Source organism: Styela clava, chromosome 6 (assembly GCF_964204865.1).
Source record: "Styela clava chromosome 6, kaStyClav1.hap1.2, whole genome shotgun sequence".
Taxonomy (NCBI): Eukaryota; Metazoa; Chordata; class Ascidiacea; order Stolidobranchia; family Styelidae; genus Styela; species Styela clava.
In genome coordinates, this window is record NC_135255.1 from 1135201 (window position 1) to 1161547 (window position 26347).

General features: G+C 34.0%; 1 protein-coding gene across 1 annotated transcript; it reads right to left on the bottom strand.

Moving 5' to 3' along the window:
* Positions 1–5529: 5529 nt before the first annotated feature.
* LOC120331787 (MAM and LDL-receptor class A domain-containing protein 1-like) lies at positions 5530–24541 on the bottom strand. The gene is made up of 27 exons (XM_039398938.2): positions 24399–24541; positions 21887–22072; positions 20547–20658; positions 19366–19564; positions 18558–18645; positions 17557–17697; positions 16579–16859; positions 16296–16500; positions 15932–16069; positions 15483–15657; positions 13848–14026; positions 13446–13517; positions 13093–13258; positions 12395–12522; positions 12086–12301; positions 11779–11916; positions 11376–11477; positions 10366–10550; positions 9782–9983; positions 9343–9452; positions 8619–9157; positions 8417–8501; positions 7919–8022; positions 7423–7572; positions 7163–7281; positions 6810–6949; positions 5530–6528 (listed from the first exon to the last, which is right to left on the bottom strand). Exons 1-27 carry the CDS (start codon positions 24493–24495, stop codon positions 6352–6354), a joined length of 4434 nt encoding a protein of 1477 aa, XP_039254872.2. The 5' UTR covers positions 24496–24541; the 3' UTR covers positions 5530–6351.
* Positions 24542–26347: the final 1806 nt, after the last annotated feature.

Here is a 26347-nt window from a genome sequence, read left to right on the forward strand (position 1 = left end):
CTTCAAACGCAGTATTTCTACCCGAGTCTCTTGTATTTTTAACACGTGTGTCGTTGAAATGTGAATGTTCGTTGAATTGCATTAATTTTATTATTTTCTTTATTAATCATATTTATTCGGCTTAACCTCGCCAATACGTTTCGAGTGATCTGAAAAATAAAAATGTATGAGTTGTTTGCCTTTGTATTATATAATCTAATTTAAGAATCACCTGTCAATATATCATATTATATACCTTTGTAACATGCATGCGCTCAACGCATGGCACAATATGTGGGCGTGATAATGCGCTGCCTTGTGAGGTAGATATAATCCAATCGTATCGCAAGTCAGAGTGGGCTTGCTGATGGTGCAACTTATGTCCTGGGTATATTAAATTAATCAGGATGGAAATGGATCTGGGGGAGATTGGAGAAGCTGTAAAATATCTTTCATCCTCAAACTTATTAACCGTCATATATTAGAAGATCTGTCAAAACGAATTTTTATTTTTTCGTAACAGTTATATTTATCATTAAAGATTCTTGATTTGATGAATGTTTTTACCGACAGATTTGTTAATCGCACAACGATAAGTCCAACAATTCAAGCTGTACCTGACTAGAATTTCTCTTATTATTGATTAATTTAGTTTTTTTTAGTCAATGACTAAAACTAAACTTATTCCACCCAGTTAGTTATTACGGTGAATGAACTCGCTCACTCAGAGATTTCATAAATGTAAAAATGTTTACTTTTACGTCGGTGTAAACTCAAATCGGCGCTCCAGAATTATGTGTACCAATGAGGAGGTAACTAATTTTGTTCGCCTACTTTACATCAAGTTATGTAGAAAGACGGAAGCCTGTGGGCAGAGAGTATATTCACTTGGCTAACACAGACAGTCCCCAAAGTCCTAGTATATCTAAAAAAAGGGTAATCGGAATAAAAGTATGGCATAACCCTAACCTTGTACACATACTAAGGGAGTGCCCTCAAATCCAAAGTAGAAAATTACTGGCAACACGCCTGTACTGTGAAAAATTAATTTGGGAGGTAGTATGGCTAGTAACAATCTGCTAGTCGATTTTGAAAATAATGAAATATGCGTTAGACGTGGTAAATTTCGTTGTAGTTTTTAGTCGAACGGTGTATATTAGAAAAGAAAACTTATATTGCTGCAACATGCAAAATAATACAAAATACATGCGAAATTGAAAAATCATCAACCTCAAAAAAAATCGTCATAAAATGAAAAAAATTTTTACGAGCTACGATATATTGTTACACGCAACGAGTCGTAAAATATCGTTTTTTCTTATTTGGGAAAGCCCAATGGTAGCACCAATCCTGACAGCAGTAGAAGTTTAGATTTCGATTGAAGCAATCGATAAACATAAGAACAACTTTTTTTCAATATATATATCCATATCGACTGACTAAATTTTGCATCAATAAGATATCTTCTCGGCCTGATGGTTTATCTACTTTCGTTTTAAAAAGTTGTTCTGTAGAGCAAATAACAGAAGCCTTGGTTACATAGATGTATGTTTGTCACCGCACACGTCGATATTATTCGACGATACACAAAAACAGAAGAAATTTACGTCGGTGCTATCAAATGTAAGAAATATAGAAAAATCATCTCTTTTGCGCCACTTTGGTTTATAAACTTATTATAAATGAATGAATATGCTAGTAATCGCATTTAGAGGTATCAATTTCATAAGTTTTCATGGTGATGTTTGAAGATACATTACATGCATATATGCATGGCTCAAAATTTTTAAAATTTAGTTCAGTAATATTGATTTTCAAAATTGGACGTTTTCGTAATCCTGAGAGGTCAAAGTTTGGCTAGAATAAAGTCTTGGAAATGAATGAATGTTTTTTCACAAGAACGAATTTATGCAAGAATACACTTCACATTGGGTGTACTTTTGCGCACCGCAATACGCAATGTAAACGAATTGAATTTTCGGCCAACCAATTAATGCATGTTTCCCCGAGCGCCGATTTCCTTGTTTAATGCCGTAACAATGACCAATCAGCAAAAAGTAAACAATGACGTAGTAACAATTGTATTTTGTGCGGCCGCTCAGACACTTCTTACGTTAAGACTAATATTCAAGCATGATTGTAAACATTGCCTCGTTTACGTGTTTTGCGTGTTATTTGTCAATTTTTATTTCTGTTTTCAAAAAATAGTTTCAAATAAATTAATGTGGATGAACATATGAGCCAGTTTGTAAGCGCTAACTCTCCAAAACACACACAATTTTGCAATGTGTATACAAAAATACAAAAACGACGGCCATAAATTAATTGTAAATGCAGCACACGTGATAGAAAGTCACTCCAGCCGAACCAGAAACGGAAAAACGCAATGCCCTAATAGCACCTTTACAAACCAGACTAAAACAATGCATCTGGGCAGACTGACTTTACAAACGATTACCACGTCAATAGTTATGGCTAAACAAACATCAATAAAGCAATTCTCGAATGACTGCGCCCCAAAATATCTAACGAAACCTAGAGTGTATAGATATACCGGGAACATCATTTGCGAAGTAAAAATACTTTGTATACTTTGTATATTGTCTATACCGAAAAACTATACATTTTTGTTGTTGCTATTGTTTCAGTGTTTTTTTTTTTTGGTTGACGAAAATAAAACTCTCTCTCTCTCTCAATATGGATTCATAGCCATAAGTGACATCAAAGAAATTTGTCCAGTTTGTGTCTTTTGTCATAATAAACTCTTAAATGAAGCCTTAGAAACTTCTTCGAACGATGCGATTGTCTCGTCGACGTCGAGATTGTGTTATATAGGGCAGTTGATTCAAATTTCAAATGATAATGAGTTGAAAAGCATCTTTGCGAAATATACCTTGGCAGTGTTTTGGTCTATAATTTTCTATGAATACCCAGACGTTTGCGGGCGCTGTTACATTTTTTCTTATGTGAGGTCGAATTCTCAATATTGACAACTACAAAAAAGAAGGCTGAACGTAAGAAACACGTAACGTGTATCACTGTCGACCATGTCTCCAAATTGGGAACAATTATTGGCCAGCAAACAAATGCAGATTTCGCAATAGATGGCATCACCTTTTTTTGAATATATTGTCAACACAAAGGTGGTCCGCCAAAATTTTGGTCAGGCTTTACCGGTCCGTCACTTAAAAAAGATTGCCGACCACTGGTTTACATCAATAAACATAGTAAAGTACCTTGGAAAAAATATGAGCCCATTTCAAAACGTCAAGTAATTAACCAACGTCAAGACCACGTTTTTCTTGCGTTTGTTGATTGTGTGATTAAAAACTATTGTTCGAGCCGACCGGAACAGAAATCTTCTGTATTTAAAAATCATTTTCGATGCAAACTTCTAGCCGAATATTAGTTCATGAATCTTGTTACAGTTAACTAAAAACATTTTCGTTAAATTATCAACCTCACTAGCTGAATGTTTACGTTTGAAGACAAGCTATTATGATAAGCTATTGATAATGTTAATGTACCTTCGGCATATTAGTGTAGATTTCACAGTATAATTTGGTACAAGCTGGTACACATACTACGATCCGGTGTCCGCCATCTTGGTTCACATACTACGGGAGTACCCAATTTAATGATGCTTGGTAGTTTCAATACCTTTTCAGGTTCCGTCATGAACCAATCACGTGAAGAACACGAGATATACATACAATCTGACACACCCGCTGGCTGTATAGTTCACAATCAACAAGCATTTCGTGCGAACCTTCTCCGTGACAACGGATTGAATTGCGTCACCCGGGCTTGTATAAAATGATGAGAATCAATAACACATTGCCCACGTTAATATTGGAGCACTATCATTGTTGTGTTCATCAGGCATGATGACAATACACACGATGTGACACATATCTAAACGACCTCAATTGCGAAATAGGGCAGTTATAATTTACGTGACTTCTGAATGACGACAACGGTGGGATAGCAACGTAGGCGGGAACATTACTAACAAAGTTCAAAGCACATGACATGGAGAAAGGTAACGACACAGATGAAAAGAGTACCGTGTTGTATAAAACGGAGTGATTTAAAATACTCTACAGTCCTATCAGAAATTGTTAATTGTTTTTGTAATGAATGTATAACTAACGAGAAATATTTTCTTTGTTGACAGCATTCGACACCAAGTAACCAGTCGCGGTGTAATTTATTAAGAAAGAGAAATAGGAGTAAGAATATCGAAGAAAATTGCAAAAAAAATATAAAGAGGTATAGAGCACAGATTGCCTCACAAGTAGAGAAACAAATAATATATAGAAAATCGAACTAATGAGGTCGATTTGGCCGGCGATAGAAGCAAGAGCCTATCGAATTGTAGCCGCAATTACATTCATTCGTTCAATGATTATCCATCAATTTTGTTCTCTGTACCTATGTGCCTTCTCGAAACACTCATACAACGAGTACATAGATAAGGTGAGTGGGAAAATATTTTTCTATGAAAGAGCATTTTATCGTATAGTTATCTGAAGAACGTTTGCCGCCTCGCACATGGCATTCGTTAATAAGTCTCCTTCCGGAGAAATGGCTTCTGTCATCAACCCAGGCGTTGTTAGATGATATGATTTTCTAGCTTAGATTGCTAATTACTTACTTATTGGTTTACGGCAATTGTTATTATTATTTTATTGCGCATGAGTTGGATTATCTTTTTGCAGCATTTAACGGTCCTATATTTGAGCGTCTAAGGTTGTGTGACGGTGATCGTACATTTGAACCAACGTACATTTGAGCCCATACATTTGCACCCGTATATCCGCGGATTCAATCTATATGAGGGTGCTAAAATCTATGGGTTAGGGTTAGTATAAGTTCAAATATCCGTAAAAAAAATCCATAGGTGCAACAGTATGCAGATGCAATTGTCGTGGGTTCAAATGTAATGGAACCCGGTGTGACAACGACTGTAGTTAGTTCAGAATGCGTAAATTTCAAGAAACCTGAACATAATACTGTGAAACAAGCATTTTTACTGACCCTAGCTTTGTACCAAGATTTCCTGTAAGTCCTCGATATGTGATTACTAAATTCGCCTTATTTCTTTTTGAAGTGTCTTTTTGTGGTGGACAATGAGAAATACTTAACAATCGCAGAGGATGGCAGGTGATTGGCCTATAGATTCGCAACAGAGACTACGCGTTTCTACCGCAGAAATAATATAATTTCCTATAACAGCAAGTCACTACCAACAGAATGTTTTCCTATTCGCTGTGGGTTAAGAAACTGTTTTAGAGGGTTTCAAATGCGAAAACTCGATTTTGTGAGATAACAGCGTTCGCCGCTTTAAAATGCTTCTAAAATTCAAAAATTGCCTGCGCAAAAATCCACTTATTTTATATTTTTGTATGCCATGCTAGCGGGAAGCTCGTGTATTCCGAAATAGACATATCTGCACATTCATTAATCACGAAAATAATTTTCATTCATTGGCAATTTCGTCTAAACCCAATACTATTACCCACCACTGATTTCAACAACACAAGGTCATTTCATGCAAAGATACCGGTATGTTCAACAAAGATTTGCAAGTATTTTCAGGACGGTTTGAACTTCGTCCAACTCCAGGTCAAATGAATGTAAACAACAGCACGCGCATTTTTCGCAAAAGACAAACTAGTATAGTTATACTACTTCAAGTGAAAAGCAAATTGGTATATTTTGCATGTATTCAATAATAAGAGGTAAAGACAAGCATTCTAAATAGATATCAAGAAAATAGGATGTTCTTGAAGTATAATATATTTACTAAAGACGCAGATGGATAATACAAACACTATATACATACGTTTACATTAAGACCAGGAATAGAACACAACTGGACTATGAAAAAATACAACTGAAATGTTGAATTGCATCCTCAAGTCATTCCCAAGTAAGAATGATTTTCAACGTCATAAATGCGCGAAAAAATGATGGTCCTTTTTAATTTACCAAACACACTATCAGATGTTTGGCAAATCTTCAAATATCTGACTACTTGAAAAAATTAACTTCGTACGATAAAAACATAAACTCAATGCGATGACAAAATTATAATTATTCTTGGATAACACTGAAAGTTTCTAGGATATTCTGTAATAATTGAATATTAATATGGTTTTAGTTATGCATAAAGCGAAAGACATAAATAAATATAAGTTTAGTATAAAATAAAATCATAAGGAATATTTCAATGCGAAATTTGTCAAAAGAAAATCATTTAATCAAAATTAATCATTGTAAAAATACAGCGCGTATAATCTGACTCCCCATCATTGATTTATTTTAACAATAAAACTTCATTGAATTTGGAATAATAATCAACATTTTCTATTGCGTAGTGCATTCTGGTTTTGCCATGATTTTGTCCATCCACTTATTATAACTCTGTACCCTGGTATATACTCCGGGTATATTTGTTTTACATCGAGTATCTCCCCAACTCGTAATACCAACCAAATAGAACTTGTCGTCTCTTTTGCAAAGTAAGGGGCCGCCAGAGTCGCCCTGTTTTCATTAAAATATTTGAAAGTTAGCCATCGTTTTATATTGTAAAACTGTACCAGCCTCTTGCATGATAATATCTCAGATTACATAACAACACTTTACAAGCTTTGAAACAGCGCTTGCGGATTACTGTATTAGGTTTTGGAAATAAAAGAATGCTGTGCATCAACTCTAGGTAAACTTTAAGTGCAAATCGACACATTGTTTTTGCTACGAATCAGAAAATCGTGCAGGAAAGTCTATTCTATTTCTACTTAAAGTTATAAAATATTTTAACTAACCCGGCATGAATTTCCACCTGTTCCTCCCGCACATACGTATGAGTTATGAATCGTATAAATTGACCAGAATGTTGCTTGGCATTGTTTATTGCTGATGATCGGCATTTCGACTTGTCTCAAATATCGCTCAATTCCAGGCTCTGAAGAAACATAGATGCAATTAAATAAAATTGATTATAGAACTTCCTACTTAATTATCAATGTATATGTCAATTGAAGGACAATAATCTGTTTTCGTCATATAATAAAGTATAACAGTAAATTAGTATGATCTTTTCGGATTTCAAATTGTTTATACATCATGAAAACAGACAAAACACATCGCTATGTTTGAAATAAAATTGTTTTCTCACTATTTGCCTCTACTCTTCCCCACCCAGTCGTGACACACACTTCACCGGTTTTGAAAGGGGTTTCTTCGGGTTTTAATAAGCAGGCTGGTTGGACTGACTTGGAAGATCTTGCAGGATATCTGTTCCAAAAGAATTAAATATTTTATGCTGACTCTTTTAAGATGGCATGTTATGATCGGAAATTTTAAGCCAGCGTGTTTGTTCAATACAAATATTTGTATGTAATGAACACCATGGATATACTGCACTGAAATAGTTACCTTAGCTTAATAAGAGCAATATCGCCCACCAAATCTTCTGAGAATTTATATTTTTCGTGTAAAAATATTGCGTCAACTATGATCTCCTGTTCGGTGCCTTCATCGGTGTAAAGATCGAAGTCGCCGATAACGATGTTGTGAACGTCTCCTCTGAAAATGTACATTATAATTAATTTTATCATTCCTATCTTAAATTAAAAATTTTAAACCAAAATTAAACAAATTTTATGTAGAATTGTATTACCAATTTTTATTTTATACACAAAACTTAATCTGTCAAAGACTACTGAAAAAAGGAATTTGAATTTTTCATCCGTAAGCATTATACGACTTAAGACTACCAGTTACATTTCAATCCAAATGCTGTCTGAATGATTGTATTTCTTTTACTAAACTTGGTGAACTAGACTAGAATGATGAAGGCTATACTGTTGGGGTTTGCTTACTCTATGAATTCGTCTAGGTAACACAAGAATTGAACCTATAAAGTACTTACAAATGAGGGCAATGTGCTGCTGTTATAACCCAATATCTGTCAATCAACGTCGCACCACAGAAATAATGACTTTTAGTTGTTGACTCCGTGACGTAGTAAGCGACCTAGGACAAACGGAATTGGGTTATCAGGTCAGTCGGACGTGATCAAAAATTGTGGAAATACCAACAAATTAAATTTCTATACTTCAAATTCAACAAATATCTTTTTGCACATATAAACTTTAAGAAGTCAAAGAATAAGCTGAACCTAATGAACTCAAATTTTGCATTTTGGAAATTGGGATCATTTATTATTTTATTTTCATATTACTCTGCTCAGAGAGACCCGTACTTTATTTTATTTAAAACAAACCAGGATAAACATTCCAAGTTTTTACAATCGAATCTTGTTGCTGTAATACTCTATTACAAGAATGATATTATGTGCCAACGTAATGAATTTATATTCATGACACACGTGCTAATATGACTTTTATTTTACTTTATAATATCATACCTGCCAAGGATAGTTATATTGACTTGTTTGAACTCCACCAATAATTTTCTTTACTGAACGTTTTGCTCTTCTTATTTCTGATTTTCTGTAAGATTTTGATAAAAAATGTCACAAATAATACGGCATGATAATATGGTATGATGTAAGTAGATGGCAATTGAGACTGCCAAATCATATGGGATTCTCCATATATTACACATACTTTTGATATCTTTTCCATGGTGTCATTAATTTCCATTCTTCGTTTTCAATTTCATGTTGTTTTCCCATTACTTTTTGTATTCTTACTCTGTACTCAAAGTGTTTTTTTGCAACTTTTTGTTCATCCGCGGTCAGGTTTATAACAGAATCACCTTGTGATATTTTTTTGTAATGCCCTTGAATTTTAATCAAATCTATTGACTCATAATTCTCCCCTTTGTCATTTGCTATTTTTTGCGAAGAATTTGGATTTTGAACGATTTTTACAGTTTTATTTTGTTTGATGTATTCTGGTGAATAATTATAAGCATTTTCCATGTTTGATCCCAAACTACGTTTTTCCCGTTCGACGAATGTTTCAACATTCTCGGAACCCCTCAGATCGAATTGCATATCTTCTGAATAATATCGGGGATTAATGAGATGCTTATTGTGATTTTTTGGATAAGAAAGAAGTTTCATTTGTGTATTTGATATTCTTGCAGCACCGCCGTCTTTTGTCTCTGGAGCCATAATTACGATTCCATCTTCTTCTTCTTCCTGTTAAGAGATTATTCCATAAATCTGCTTTAACTACTCACATAGTACATATCATCTGTGGTTCTTTTACGACATGCAAATTCATCTAAATCTATATTTTAATTTGATCCTGAAACAAGTAGTTAAATGGTTCACATATTCCTTGAGATATATTTAAGTTTATTCATAGTACAAGTACTACTTACCACTGGATATGGTATCACAGATTGACTAGATTCATCATGCATAACATTATCAGGAAGATCCACGGGTTCTCTGATTGGTGCGTAGGAGTAGGGTGTTCCACAAGGTGGCCCTATAAAGACAATAGTAAAAAAAATTCATTGATCTGTAATCACCAGATTGCCAGAAACGCAGTACAATAATGCAAATGTTATCAAACATGTATTTACTGTGCCGATTTTGCCGATTTTGATAAGTTCAATAATTAAGCAGGTCCCTGAACCATATAAATTTTATTTGTTAAATTTATCTAATATATTATTTCCGCATATAAAGGACGGCTCCTAAAGCGCTCTGAATATTTCAGGATTGATAAAAAGTCTATATTGCTTTGAAATGGATGTGTATGTGATTGATCAAAGTGGCACATGTGTTATCATACTATATGTTGTGAGTTCTTACCGTAATCGCAAAATGACTCGTCACTGCCGTCGCCACAATCATCTCGATGGTTACATCTAAATCCGATTGGTATGCAGTAATGGTTGCCACATTTGAAATGCGTCTTTTCGCAACAAGGATTACATACTCCATCTATCATTTTGATGTCATCAATAGCGATATCTCCCAAGTAATCGAGGCCACGAACGCCTTCAATCATGATCTATATGAATAAGTGGAAATTTAGACCAGGGGAAATTTGTTACTTCCATAGAAAACGAGACTTTCATTTTAAGTGACTACAATTGCAATAGGTGGAACCATATCTCGTTATAGAAACAAAACTTTTTTTTATTAAATGTTACCCTATATAACAAACACAAATTTTACGGAGTATATTCATATCGGAGTCACAAAAGAATCCCAGTCAAAATGTGATATATATAGGCATTCGGGATTTAATTAATAATGGATATTTTATTGCGGCGGTAGGACCTGCTGAAGGGAGCAAATTCCACTGAAATATATTTGAAGGTTGAAAGTTTTTGCGCACACCATTGCTTCATTGTCGCCTCCAATATAACCGACGAAAGAAATCACTTTACCTGGTAAGGTAGTTCGCCATGAACGTTGATCTTTGCAAAAACCCATTGATCGCCTTCATTTCTAGCATTTATCCAAATTGGTGATCCCAGGTACGAAGAATTTGTCTGTCGCGCTTCGATTTTATATATGTTTATAGCACCAACGTGATCACCAAATGAGTGAAACCAAAATGTGACACATTTAGCTGTAAATAAAATATATTCCGATTATACCTAGTTGCTGCAACAAAGAACAATCAATTCACGTGATGCGGTTGGACATTCAGAGACAGTGTTTCAAAACAATGAAGTTTCGTAAACGCGCCGTTTCCGTCTAAAAACTGGCATTATGATACTAATTTAAATTAAAATGATTAATGACGTCTAAAAAAAGTTGCTACGTATTTTGCTTTTGTTGTCATTGAATATGTTCGTACGACTAAGAGCAACGCCGCTATCAACAAAGTTAAGCCACGTTGACAGAGACTGTTTCACCACCAATTCCACGCATGTAGATCCATAAAACACGCTATTATATTGTCTGTGATTTAGTTTCATTTGATTGGTTTTTTGATATTTATTAGATTTGATATAAATGCTAAATAGGAAAAAAAAATTGGGTTTTGTATTTTCCTACGAATATAAGGAAATGAATATTGGTTAACCTACTATTGTCTGTGAACCTTTTGATTCCATAGTATTTCAAAGGTGAAATTTTGTTTTGATTGTCAAATAGCAGTTTTTTTTTTAAAATTCACGGACATATCTCAGAATACGAAATTTTGAAATAAATAAATATTTGAAACAAAATTATGTAGTCAATCCCTTTGTGAGTGGCATAGACGCGAACGTTCAATGACTAACCGCGTTATTGGTAGTAAATGCGACTTACATGGGCATATTATCTGATCATTTATAAGCTTCGAATTCAAACTGCAATCATGCCAACAACAACAACAAAAATTCGGCGAAATAATCCAAAAGTTTCGTGACCACAAACTCCTTTTAATAATAGCGTTAACATATCTTACTTGAAGAGAGTCCTGGGTCTATCACTGGGCTGACCAGCCTTGCCTTGTCATAACGCTGTCGTGGATTAGACGCTTCGACATACAGATAGGTTCCATTTTTGTCTGAATAAAACATGATTGTGTTTAAAACATTTTATTTGATTGATAAGCTAAAGGCAATAATAGATTGCCAAGTGTTGAAATGCATTTGGAGGATATATATGTATCCAAAAACATCTTATTTAGGGTATGTTTCTTCACGTTGTAAAAAAGGATCCTTAGAGTTTTTTGTCTAGTTTATCCATTTTGTGCTCATACATGCTTAATCCACCAAATTGATCATTCGTTCCAAGTGAATCATTCTTTATTTTGGGATTTATTAAGTATTATTTATTTGGATGATAAAAAGCTATGACAAACCCACTTCCTAACGTATGATCGTAATCTGGGCCTGTGTTTTTTGATGTCGTTTTCCCTTGATGTCTCGTCCAGTTAAAATCAACATGTTCTAACTCGTGTCTCCAAGCGCAGTTATTCTCCTCAAAATTGCAGTCAAATGTAGCTTTAAACAGAAATAAAAAAAATTCTATCATCCAATTACATTCACTGATGGAATTATACGATCAGCGACGACTTATGGAGAGTCATATGGATTGATTACCTAGAACAGTCATTTTTGTAAGCAATCGACAGGCTGATAAGAAACTAGGTTAACTTCGAATAATACTTACGACATTTTCCTTTAACCATTTTGAAATCATCGATCGCGATATCTCCCTTCCAAAATTCTCCTCTTTTTGCCTCCAAAACCAATTTCGTGATTCCCCTTTTTCTCATATCAACAGTAGCTTCAAGCCATTGACTTCCTTTATTACCCCCATTCGTCCACAGCGGAATTAATTTTCCAGACTTTGGTACTTTTCTATAAAGAGTCAAATTACCAATATCTGTTGAGAAAAAAAGTGATACGTGTTAAAAACCAATAATGTATATAAACTGTGGTATAATGGAATTCTAAAAGTAATTTCACTATTCATTACCTGTCCCAAACATGTGATACCAGAAATGAAAACACATATCGGATTCGACCAGATATTCTGGACTCTCTAACATTGCTCCATCTCCTTCATCTCTTGGTGTGGATGCATCAATGTAAGCATAATCACCCCTGAAAAAATATAAATAATCTCTGTTTTCTCTATGGCGGAGAGGTTAGGGTTAAATTTTAGACACCGGTTTTATCCGCCTTAACAATAACATTTACGAGGTGAACGGATAACGTCATCTAATAGCGGACAAGATTGTAACGCAGATATCGTAAATATACCAGAATTTTTTTGCGACTGACAATAGACTATTGTAAGATGATTACCTTTTCTACTTAAATATTGAAATATCGCGTATCAGATAATGAATTGGCGAGTTAGCATCTCCGTCTTGATAAAACACAACTTTTAATATCTGCGAATAGAATCAATCTTTCGACATTGTGCTGTGTACGTATGACATTTTTTTAAGTTTCCCAAATGCCTTGAGCGTGTTATTAAACGTAAACTTTGAAATACACACAACAATATAAGGCATTAAAGTATTTATTTAATAAATGACAAGATAAATATCATCGTCCTCTGCGTTAGCATCGTATTTATTAATTAAACATTCCCTTTCGTCCATTCAAATGTATATAATCAACTGGTAATAAATTTGAAAAAAAGATATTCAATAAAATTGCATGTACCTACTTCCTGACGTATGATCGACAAAGGGGCCTGTTTGTGACGATCGAAGCTTACTGGATTTAGTTTCCACTGTCCAGTCAAACTCATCCGATGGAGACAACACCTGACTCCATTGGCATGTTTTACCTCCGCTGAAATCACAATCGATATCATTCGACGATGGCGCTGGATTAAAAATAAAATTAGTTGTGTTTAATTAATCAGTCCAATTAACATGTATATTTTCAGAAAATTGAAATCACAGAAAGGGCATGTCGGAAATCGGGAGACTGGATTAAAATGCTTGGGCAAGAGAAGTTGCAGTGCAATACAGTACAATGGTGTAATTTTTTACACTGATAATAAATTATACCTGTTGAAATAACTTTATTTGCCTTTGCTGTTGATGGCGGACTTGAAACTGTAGTAGTTATTGTTGTTTTTTCTGCAGATAATAAAAATATTCTATGTTTGTGGATCGAATGAACTATAAAGCCTGTAACTAAGACTTGTCCAATCGTATCATTGACCAATAAAAAGTAATAATATTGTTCCAAATTACCCATATTAGATTTATTTATACGTACTAGAATAGCTTAGGTGCACCATAAATCCATGTAAAGGCGGCGGATGTTAAATCAAATTATTGGTTAATGTGAAATGGTGGAGTTAGTTTTGAAATTACAAAATACCATTAATATACAGAATGTAAAACGTGACAATTAATATAATATAGGGGAAGAGAAATAAATAAATGAGCAAATACAAATCTAACCGCATGGTGTAGCATCAATTTTGACATCATCAATGGCAATATCCGAGTAGAAACCGTGTCCGATAGTGGCTCGAAATGCAAGAACGTAAAATGTATTTTCTCGTATTTCTGCTTGAGCAAATTTCCAATCAGTGTCATTTTTGCTTTGCTGTCCTTGTTTAGACCAATGTTTTGTAAATCTGAAAGAATTAACAAAAGTTTTCTCATCAGATCACAATAATACTTGGAACAAGACCAATTCGAATCGTTAAAATAGTGATTGATATATGGCAACGGTAGCCGCATGAGCTCTTGGGAGTTTTTATGCGGCTCCTTTCGCTAGCATTATTTAATATTTAAATTTCCCTAAAAGAAACTGTAGTGTAACAGTTAAGCGATAGAAGAAGTTTTTATCAATAATTAAGACAAAGTGTGTTTTAGTATAAAAAACGTAGCGTGGAATTTTAAATCGGTCAAGCGACAAATCGTACGTCACAATGGTAAAATGCTTGTTGCTGCATTGGCGGTATTGAACCTTGGTTGCGGTTAGTCTCAGTTACAGTGCGATATGTCCTCAAGTAAGAAGCAACGATGAAAAACAGAGTTGTCAAGTCAGAATGGGAAGAAGAATACGCATTCACTAGTCAAGAAAATAAACCTTTTGCTTAATCTCTCATAAACTGCTAAGTCAAAATAAAGTCAGCAATGTTAAACGGCACCATGAAACGAATCACAAAAACTTCTTACGAGACCAACCTCGTTAATCAGCTGTAAGGAAACACAGATTAAATAGGTCTAAATTATTACTAAAAAGACAGTAGAAATTTATGGCATAATTTGGCAAGGAATCCGATGCAACAACTGAAGCTAGTTTTGTTATATCGTAGAATATCGTGCTAAACACCCATACTCTGACTGTGATTTTGTGAAAAAACAAATCTTGGTGATGTTGTCGCAGCCAATAGCCCAAACGCCGGTTTCGCGTCGCACTACACAAAGGCGCATCTCCCAAATTAGTACCAATGTAAGAGCTACAATGCAAAATGATTTAATGAGCTGTAATATCGCTATCACATATTTCTGACTTGCTGCATGCTCTTATACTAAAACATTTTGCACACCCCGGAATGGTCTCAATCGCTTCCGTAAAGGATTATTTGGCTGTCATACAAACAGCGGGTTCAACATTTTAGGGCAGTTGTACGAGATGTATACTGTCACTCAAGTACAGTGTTTAATGCAACGATTTGTTCTTCAAGCGTAAAAGATTTAAATTGGCGCTAGCAACACTATTTAGCATATTATTTATTGTGATTTACAAAAAAGAATATATGCAGCGACCCAGCGACATAAAAATTAGCGTCTGTTTGAATGCGTTGTGCGTGTCTGCATCTTTAATTGTTTCCAATCGACGCGACTAGAGACGTGTTTGTAATTTCCGAGTCGCCTTCAAACATAATCCGTTACAAAGGGGATAATCATAAGTATAAATGTAGCGGTTAAATGCAATGCATCAAACATGATCCCAAAACGGAACACAAAATTTCCTTTAAGAAACTCATTTGTTTATGCAACATTGACTACAGTAGTCATATTTTAAAGTACGGTCGATTTGTAATACTGGATAGCAATATGATTATAAAAAACACCAGTTACCTTTGGCCCCCACGAGCAACGGAAAGCAACTCCAGTTTACCCATGTCTTTGCCTTGCATGTGATAATAAAAACTGATGCATGAAACGACAGATGGAGGAATGGGGACGCTTCTTATTACTGCTTTGTCCCCTGGTTTCCTCGGTGATGAAGCTTCGACATACAAGTACCAACCCACTGGAAAATGAGAATTTCTATAACGTGTTGCCTTTTTAATGACAAATATATATTTTTGAATGCCACATTACTCCCTGCAGTTTTCATATATTTTGAGATGTCTCGTTAGTCGTTACTGAATTATATTCAGAACATGCAAGGGTATGATAATCGTATTCCACAGTTGGGGCTTGGTACTTTACAATCACAATTGCCATAAACTATGTAGGTGAAGCCGCGTGAATTGAGAAATTACAAAATTTTCAGTTAGTTTTATATCTTAAGCGGTTTGTACTTCTGTTAGTATGATCGGCAGCAGGTCCGGTTCTTTCCGAATGAGTCTTCTCTCTGTTTAATTCCCAGTCGAACTGATCATTGAAATCCTGTTTCCATCCACACATGCTTTCTTGCTCAAAATTACATTCTATACCTCCTGTAAATGTAAAGCATTAAAACATTGTTAACGGCGCTTACACGTGTTCCATTATTCATTGTTTTGGCATATTACAGTAATTAGTGTATTCTCCGGATTTTGGACATAGGTAACTGAAATCTTTACGCCCTGTGTTAGGGTATGGATATACATCAGCTGTCCATTGTCAGTTGTCAAAAGCTAATATATTAATTGTGTTTTCATTTGAACTGAACACGCAACGTACCTGGTAATTTGTTAGGATTTCCCGCATCCCGAAGCCATGCTTTTGTTGTGGTGGCTTTAGTGGTCCTAGTTGTTGTTGTAGCAGTAGGTGTAGTTAAAGCAACTAGTTTCCCAAATGTTGGTTCCTCTGCACGACATCCCGTCAAACTGACGTCATCTATACCTGTGTCTCCCTGATAGTCCTTCCGTTCCGCTTCAATCACGATCTGTGTAATTAAATTAGTTTATTTATAGGGGAACTTCAACAAAAATATGAATACCAATCTATTAAAATTTCTACATACCATAAAAGATCCTTTCGATAGAAACGCTGGCGGGATTGTTATTTGTCCGTGCCACCAAATGTTTCCTTGGTTGCTGTTTTTCTCCCAAACAGGATTACCAAGCCTTCCCTTGTCTCTCGTGACGTATATTTTGAGTGGACCAATGTGTGGGCCATTCATGTTATACCAAAAATTGAATACCGGTGTCGCACCTTTGTCACAAGATATCAGAGGAGAAAGTAACTGGGCTTTGTCGCCTTCTACCCGAGGCCACGATGTTTCGATATACAAATAGCGGCCACCTGAATTTGTTATGATATTACAAAATTAAATTCTGTAAATTTGTTCAGAAGAATTTAACTGTGAAGATTTCATATTTTTTAATAATATTGTCACATGTTAATTAAACATACAGAAATTCAATATTCAAGTAAGTCATGTTTCCTTAAACTTAAATTTCATCAAAATATAATTTAAATACATATTTGTCACACAAAAATGTTTTCCATAATTATATCTTGAATATTATATTTACTGTGTTGCACTTCGATGTATAATTTGTCAAAAATTTACGATTTCACGAAATATCCTGCGACAACTATAAGTAACATGCAAGATGTTTCCTTTTGCCATCTGCGTATATTGCTTCGGGCGAATTACCGCCTGGTTAAATTTAGCATTTTGGTTTACAAGGATTGGTTTTCTAAATACTAATCCCTTCCGGTGGGTAAGATCGAGTTTTCTGGATTATACGACATTCCTTCCATATATGATAATTGAGAATAGTATATAAGTCAATATTTTAACAACAATTTCGTTACATCAAAATATTTTTCAGATAATGTGCTTATAAGATGACTGAGAAATTGCCCAAAATTCCTAAATTTATGAATACCAATTAAGGTAGTATATGTTTATAAAAATGAAATAATGAAAATATTAAATAACTAATTTGATTTGTTATAATGCACAGCGACTCGCTATCAGCTGCATACTCACTTGAGTTTCGCAATGTATGATCATGAGTAGGTCCTGTATTTCTGGTTTGTGTCTTCCCTCTGTTCGGTAACCAGTTGAATTGATCACCTGACATTTGCGTCCATCCACATGTATTCTTCTCAAAATCACAGTTGATGGATTCTAAGATAAACAGTGAAATAAAGTGATTATATTGTACATATATTCTAATAATACTGCTCGTTATACAATAAAAATGCCTCTGGTGAGGAGGCTTTTGGAATCAGGCGTTTCAAATCGACATGTACCCATCTGCCATATGTCTTTGAATAAGAAGCAACTTTAAACACCAATGGCCAGAAACGGCTTCGCATGACACCAAAATATGAACAGAGTTTCATGTAAAGCCATGTTTGAAAACTGCACAATCTTCATTATAAATATCAAATCCGACGAAGTATGTTGATGATAAGAGATAATTTCTTGGCCTTGACTTATCTCACCAGTCAATGTAAACATTCTACGTATATGGGGTTCATGACCACGACGAAAATGTTATCGAAATGATCTGGCTGCGCAGGAATAGTGCTTGTTAAAGTAAATTTGCACTCAAACACTTCTTCAAAATCACTTCTAGAGGTATATTTTATCCCATTTGTGATGTTGTCTTATACATTTTCTATAAAAATCAAATTTGGAATCAACAATGCTTCAATTGATAATTTGTTGTAATATACAATGATACCTATACGGATATTACATATATATGTTCCATTAGATTTCATTTTGAACATTTATATAGAAAATTAGGTCGAACAGAAGGTCTTGAAATACTTTTTTCAACTTTGTTTGGTTTGTAGACAGAATTGCATTATATCTCACGGTTGTAAATCCGCTAAATATTCATGAAAAGCTTTATTTTTTTTTTTAATTCTTTACTCCGAAGTAAAACAATGCGATTCTTCAGAATAGGGAAGAAACACTAAAAAACAACGATTTCATTTTCATTGACTTTTGAACTAAGTATAAATCACTGAACTCACTTCTCCCGCATCTTGTTGGCGACAACAAGATGTCGTCAATAGCGATATCGCCTCTGTAATTCTTTCCACGAACGCCCTCGAATATTATCTGAAAATGTATGTGTATAAGAATGTCACGGTTATCTGATAAAGTACCTGGAACAACCAGGAGAGTCGGTATTGTAGAATGGTGACAAAATGTCTTCGATTTTGTTTTTCATTGGTTAAGTAACCTTTTTTTAACTTATTCCACCGTGTGGATGAAATTCCCATATAATACTTCTCAACTAGCGTTTGTTATACTAGTTCACTTTTAGAATAAATAATGATTTTTTGAAGTCAAATCAATAGCATTTTGTTATTTATTATAATATTATCTTATTATGGGCCAGATGATGTATGACTCATTCGCACGAAAGCTCAAAGGAACATTCAAGTTAAAATATATATAATTGTCATGGGAATGATATTTGAAACAACAAACAACGAGATGTTAACCAAAAAATGAATCGGAATTTGACTTGAAACGACTTTTTTGCTATTCAGAATTAACGAAATCAAAAAACAGCAAACAACATTTTATAAGTTCAACTTTCTTTTCGCTCAGCTTCATTGACTATTCAAGCTCACAAATTTTGCGAAAAAATTTACTGGACTGGATATAATAGAAAACAATGTCCTCTGAAGCGACATCAGACATGAACACTTCAATGATGGCTTCTCTTTTATTATTATATGAGTTATCTGATCACCTATGAGCTTGATGATACTAAACTACTACTAGATTTAAATTGTTTTTAATAAATGTGTGACACATTGTAGCACGTACGTTTACGGGTTCCATAATGGTAAATTCAACCGACTCCTGGTTCCACCAGTCATTATCTTCACCCGCAAGGTTTCTGATGTTACTTCCAACCGACCATGGACCCGATAGGTGTGAAATTGTTTGTAATTTTTTTGACTTTCGACCTTTAAGATAGACGTTCAAATCCTTCACGTCAGAACCGTGCATGTTATGCCAGAATCTGATATAAAAAAGATCATCAGATAACATATTAATAGAAGAAGATGACTAACAATTTTTCCGGTTTTCAATAACTTGTATTGATAAAAATACAGCCAATAAGAATCACAACATTGAGGATTGAGGATAATACATCCAAATTGATTGATTAAAAAGACTGCTGAAAAAAACTATAAAACTTCGAAATCTGACATCACTGTTATATCTGCCAATCAATCGCTATCTAACCACATGTCAAATGAATTGGTCTGAGTGACTGTTTGCGACCTCTCCAAGAGTTTTGCTGAATTGCTTCATGATATTTATTTAAAAACGGCTCTTTCGCCATGTAGCACCACTTTAGGCCGTTCATTTTTCAAATACTTGTACGATCATAAAATATATTTGAAGCTTATACATGTAAACAAACATGATGTTAGATTGTGTCGTAACGTAATGATACCTTGTCGTAAATACCTTACTGAGTTGTTTTCCTATGGTCTCTAAAATGAATTTTCATGTATTCAAGAGCTAACACTCACAAGCTACCTCTGGTGGCATTCAGTTGAATTTATACATATGAACAAATATTGCTATACAAAAAAACAGTTCACGATCTTCCTTTCAGATTTAGATTAGTTTGTGATTGCAAATACATTGAAATATTATAGTTACGCCAACATATTATGTTGTTTTTTATTTTGGGCACTATCAATTTTATTTCAAAACTGCACCACGCCCTCATACTAAAATCGATGTGGCTTTTATGGATAATAAATATATCCTATCAATCGTGATTTTATTTTGGGATGAACATGTTCGTATATATAGCATGAAATGGTTTTCGATCTAGCTGACATAATACTATTAATATCTAATATCTGTTGGCACTTTAGCAACTGATTGAACTTGACCTTCAGATTTCGACTTAATACGTCATTTCAAAATGAGTTTTTTATCTAACGTTACTGAACAATTTCGGAGAGTGAAAATTATAGGCTTACGTCAAGCAAAATGTTCCTTCTTCAGACAGCAGTGGGCTGATTAATCTAGCATGATCACCGTTTTCTCGAGGGACGGATGTTTCAATATAAAGATAGTGTCCTTCGCCGCGGTCTGAAAAATAAATGCATTGATCGTCTTTTTTATATTATATACTTTTCCATCTTGATATTATCGTGAAAAATATAGAAAAAAAACAGTTTTTTTTTTTTAGTTTCAGGAGATTACTCAATTTCAAAACCCTTCCATTTCTCGTACTTTCAAATATCATTTGCTTTAAGCTCTGGTGGGCTGTTAAGTTTGCCGTTCGCAGGTATGTGCATCTAATACAGCAAAGTCAACTTGCTTCGCTCGGGTATACTAAAATACTAAGTGATTGAAGTAAAACATTTAAATGTAGAGGATAAAAACTGCAAATTTCATGTTTTGTGCAACATGTCGTGTAAATGTGCGGCAGACAGTACGTCATTATTTCAAGTGGTTAAACCTATTTACGTGTTAATTTTCGACCAAAGAAATTTAGCCGCAATCTGAATAAGACGTGAGTACAAAATGACAATGAACCAATGACAAATAAAGTGGTTGACTTTGAGAAAATGCTTTTACTATTTTTCATCATCTAAAGTTCAAACGTGACGGGAAAACAAGACAAATAGTCCTATTTTTGATAACAACATCTCGCTACATGCTAAGCAGGTTAGCCGAACTCGTGAGTCATTTGCAAATTTGAGTCGTCAGCAAATTGCAAACAAATTCGTTTTTAAGTAGTTAATCTATATTACTACATTTCGACAAGCATTACTCAATCGAAACATTTTAGAATGGAAAAATTTTACAAAGTAAGAGCTAACGCTACCAGCTATGTTCAAGATTTTGTTTTATACTGTATTGTAATGTAAAAAGATGGCAATATTCTCTCGAATCCATTCTTATATATCTATATATTATGTTATGAACGAATGACGTAAGAAATACTGACTTCCAATAGCTAAAGTGGTTCTTGGATATGAATTATTGGACACGAAGTGTACCTATGGATCGTTTTTTATTATGTTCTTGTTGTTGTTAGTATTTATCTTCTTATCATTATGAAAAAAATCGTCTTTCTCTTTAATTACTGGACCAATTGCTTTGATATTTTCAGGGGTTGAAGATTGCATTTTCCGCTAGAAGGCTATTACTTTACTTTATTTATTAAAATTAATGTGACCTTTACGGGATTCGTTTTTCTCTATTCAATTATTTCTATGGCAACAAAACTAAAACTTGTGGAATTGTTATGCATGCAAATGTGATATTATCAATACTTTAACAATAGGTGCATCATTTCACACAGTATTACCTCCTGCTTTTGTGTGATCCCATCGAGGCCCTGTTTCTCCTGTTGGTGTTTCGGTATTTGTTCTGAACCATTGAAATTCAGCTGTTGAGTCATTTTTCCAACCACAATATCCACTTTCAAAATCACAGTTGTACCATGCCGTGCCTGTTACTTTCCGTTCAGGCTTCCTCGTAGGTCGACGCATCCCTGAAAAAAAACATTTGTGATTCACAATTGCGTGCGGCAGTCATTTTCGTCATTCAACGTACATTTCGGAAAAACCTTTGCAAAGTTTAACCCGAATTTAATTGAAAGTTTCTTGTTACTCGAGTCATTTATTCCACTGCACCGTAATATTTGCCGATATGGACCTTATTGTTATGAGGGCAGCAAGGTCTACGTAAGTGATTTTGGAGAAAAAACTACTCCACCTCTACATTTGTCGAGATAGTTCGGGTAATATCTCGCATTTGAACAGTGTGCGCCAATACATTAATGTCAAAGATAAAATGTTGGAAATTTAATTTTGCGATAAATAGGATTGTATATGATCCTGATACACTGATTACAGATTCAGCAGCGTTTATATTCGAATTAATTGACTATTTTTGTGACATAGTACTTTTCTATCACTTGCTGGTTTTGTTCAGTCCTTTCGTAACACTGTATAGTTTTATTTTCCTTCTCTTGCCTCGATCTTTAACCCAGTATTTTAATTAACTCTTTTAAATCATTGAGAAGCAGCTAATGCTTGTTCAAAGATTTATAAAAGAAACGACGACAGTTCATAAATGATTGCTGGTAAAAGTGTGAGAGATGAACACATTATGGTGTCTTTCTGATCGCTCATATTTCTCATGAACATCGCTTGCATATTTGAACTATTATTTCCGAATTAACATATACAGTATATGAAACCAGAGAAATGCTTTAGCCGTTTCATAATAAATCTCATTAGACAGATTCATCTGACAGGCATGGTTTAGAAATCAACAACTCGTTGCAATAATAAAATGATATGTCTGTCGTAATATCATATATAATTGTGGAAATGTAACCTGTTGTGAATTTAACGTGATAACGTTGGTGTTAATCGGAAACTTTTGAGACGTATTTTAGCTAGATCATTTCTACCCATTTATCACTCATCTTGGTTTCCCATTCCTGAAGACTATAATAATTAATTTCATAAAAGTTTCATTATTTGTAAACTGAACTTTATTTTGATTTTTTCGAAAGATTGAAATCTAAATCCCAATAGTCTACCCAACATATCACGAGTGTGGGCAATAGAAATGCACTTAAGTTGAGACTTAGTGGGACGTAAGTCGAATGTGGCGCAACAGAGACGCAATATAGTTGAACCGTCACAGTTACAGTATAATGTTGTTGTTCAATGGTGCTCAAGGACACCTTAGGTTCATAAAAGATTATTTTCTGAAGAAATTTTTAGACATGTTGAATTTGGATTGATATAAGTGGAATGTTCGAGTTTCAAAAATACACGCCCATAAAAACTGTTTTAGGCCATTTCTCCAAAGGAAATCGTATCTATTTTGGTGACATCAAATTGTCAGGGTCATTAAAACATAACGAAATAGTGGTAAGATGTCGAATTGATTTTGTCAATATGCAAAACGAATATGAGTTTTGAACTATTTTTGTTGTCATCTTACAATAGACCATGAAAAGATTACGAATAATTTTCCACGAAGAAAAAGTTCAATTATTCGCGAAATGGTAATATACATATTACAGTTTATATATATTATTTTTCCAAAACCTGCTTGCTGGAGACACGGATGGCCTTCTATTGTGCAAAAAAAAATTTGATTGAGAAACAGATCTAACCTCGTGTGAAGACATGTAAATAATTGTGTTTATATGGCGGGTAAGCCTATTTCATAGCTTCAATTAAAATTGCGTTTAGAAAGCTTTCGGTTTTGTACTTTGTGGTTCATACCGTCCTCCTGCTTAAGACGTTAGGACGTAAACTCAATCAAAACCCTGAACTTATAGTCGAACTCCATGTATTAACCATGTGGATCTAAGCATCATGCCATAGCTTGTTCATTTATTTACAACTAGTGGTTTTTGAAATTTCTGTGTTATAAAGCGATTGTGGTGTTTTTTACTTTATCTAGAAGAATATGATTGGGACATATTTCGGAAAATATGGAATCTGATAATAAAACTAATTACATGTTGCTTTGGGCGATCATACAAATGTGAATATGAAATTTAGCGTGCTTCAGGTACACGTACTTGTTCGTGATTGATTATAACCCAATATACATGTTCAATATATATATAATCGATCCTGATTATATTACCTCCATATTTTTATAGGAAGTTAATTTGTCCGTAATTATTCCATGTTATGAATGTTTATACTTTAAATACATATTGAGTAACGTAGATTCTCTTCAAATGAAATGCGTTCTGAATGTGCGTAGACACAATTTGGTGACGACATAGCAAAATTACGAAAATGACTCAAATTAAAGAGTCAAAAATATACGAAACACATTACCTTGAAGTCGTACAGGTCTGCGCTTTGCACCAAATGTAGTTGATAATCCATAAATAAAAAAAGTTATTAGTAAAGGCACAATAAAGGAAGTTCTCATAATTACAGTTAGTTATCACCTGTGCTATTCAAGAAAAATTATTTCAATTTTAAATTCTGTAACATATATAAATGCCTCAATTAGCACTAGTTTTATTTGGTAACACATGGGCTAATGCTGGTGGTATTATCATTTTGAGGCAATTTGATTCTTTATCCTGTCATGAGGCATGTCGCCGAATCATATTTTATGTATCACCAACTTACAACATTCAATTTTAATTATGAAGCTATCCGCTAGTTGAATAAAATATTACACACGAATCGACTAATTGGATCACAAAAATAGATAATATTTTCAATTATCATTATGTTCACAAGACAAAATGAATTAACTCATTAAAATCGTATAAGGAGGAGAGGAATAACGAGAAACGTAGTGAAGCATAATGATATTCGATAGTAATTGCAATCGCATAAGTTGGTTACAACGCGACAGATATGTATTCTGGTAATTACATTTCGAGCTGCTTTCTGCCACAGTATCGTACTCGCCATGAATATTTTAAGAGCCTTTTTCCAAGCGCTTGCTTGATTCTTGTTCCAACAACGAAGTCAATTGTCTTTCCATTTCTAAGCCAATTCTACTGACATAAAAACTAACTATCACTATACACGATCCAACCTTAATTAGCAATTTAGTTGATTAGCAATTTCATTTTATATCGGATTCTGAGAGCTCAGACTGCGTCATACCACCTATGGGAATTTCAATTCGTTTCCCCATGCCGTCTGATACAGGTGAAACTTACTGCTTATATGATGTCATCAACACTATTCAACATTTTTGCCTAATTATGGCAATACACTGTTCTTATACTGACGCATGTCGTTTTAAATTCCATTCTCCCGCTGTCTTTTTGAACAAACATCCAATTTTAACGATTCCTATGTCTATGGCACAGTCGACAATAATAATTTCTACACGCTGAAAAAATAATAGCTTGCCGTAGGCTGATAAAATAAGGTTTCGAGTATATCGTATCAATATACGTGCAATATAATATGCTTTAGTCTACGAGAATAAAAAAAACATACCGAAATTTATCTTTAATTACTTATATTGAAGATAGTGAAGTAAGTTTTAATATCTATTGACGATTGTAAACGGAGAAATTTAACAAATTTATGTGATTTGAAAAAATAAACTTTTGCTAGGAAACTCTATTCTATTCGTCTCTATCACAAAATAATTTTAAGTAAAACGTCAAAAAAAAATTGAAAGTCGGCAATTTTGTAAACGCTGACACATACCAAACAAGAATGCATTTACAAGAGTTCGTGAAAACGTTTTCATAACATTTTTTTTTTTAATTTAAATGTCTCACTAAGCACGAAGTAGAAATTGCTTCATGACTCGGAAATAAGTGAAATATTGTTTCCTAATTCGTTACTGTGTATTTAGACAGATCAAAATTTCCATTCCTCGCATGTATCAATTTACAGTTTTTAAATATACATGAAAGCGTCTTCAAATGGCCAACCTCCAATATAGTATGATTAAGAGCAATATGCTCCATTATTATAGTTAATTTAAACTTTTGATCTTTTAAATTTATATAGGTTTCAACATGGAACTACTTGAATCTAGTTCTAAACCATTATTTTTTAGCTCTTCAAAATAAGAAAAACTGACAATTCATATAATCCTGCCTTTCAAATTAATGATATATATAACAAATACCTACACCTGTCTGAGCTAAAGTGAGACATTTATCACTTCTCTGTCTGCGCCTTCTGTATAATTCAATATAAATACTTGGATTACTCGGTATAACTATCTATTTACAGCTTACAACGTATGATAAACGATGTTATGTATTTGTACAAGAATGAAAACCTAAGAAAGTAAA

Excerpts from the sequence above, each read along its gene's own strand:
- LOC120331787 (XM_039398938.2), bottom strand. The coding sequence starts at position 24,495 with ATGAGAACTTCCTTTATTGTGCCTTTACTAATAACTTTTTTTATTTAT. Across the intron at positions 18,646-19,365 it reads CCATTATGGAACCCGTAAAC|ATAATATTCGAGGGCGTTCG; the intron begins GTACGTGCTACA and ends ATACATTTTCAG. Across the intron at positions 9,158-9,342 it reads CTGTGATACCATATCCAGTG|GAAGAAGAAGAAGATGGAAT; the intron begins GTAAGTAGTACT and ends ATCTCTTAACAG.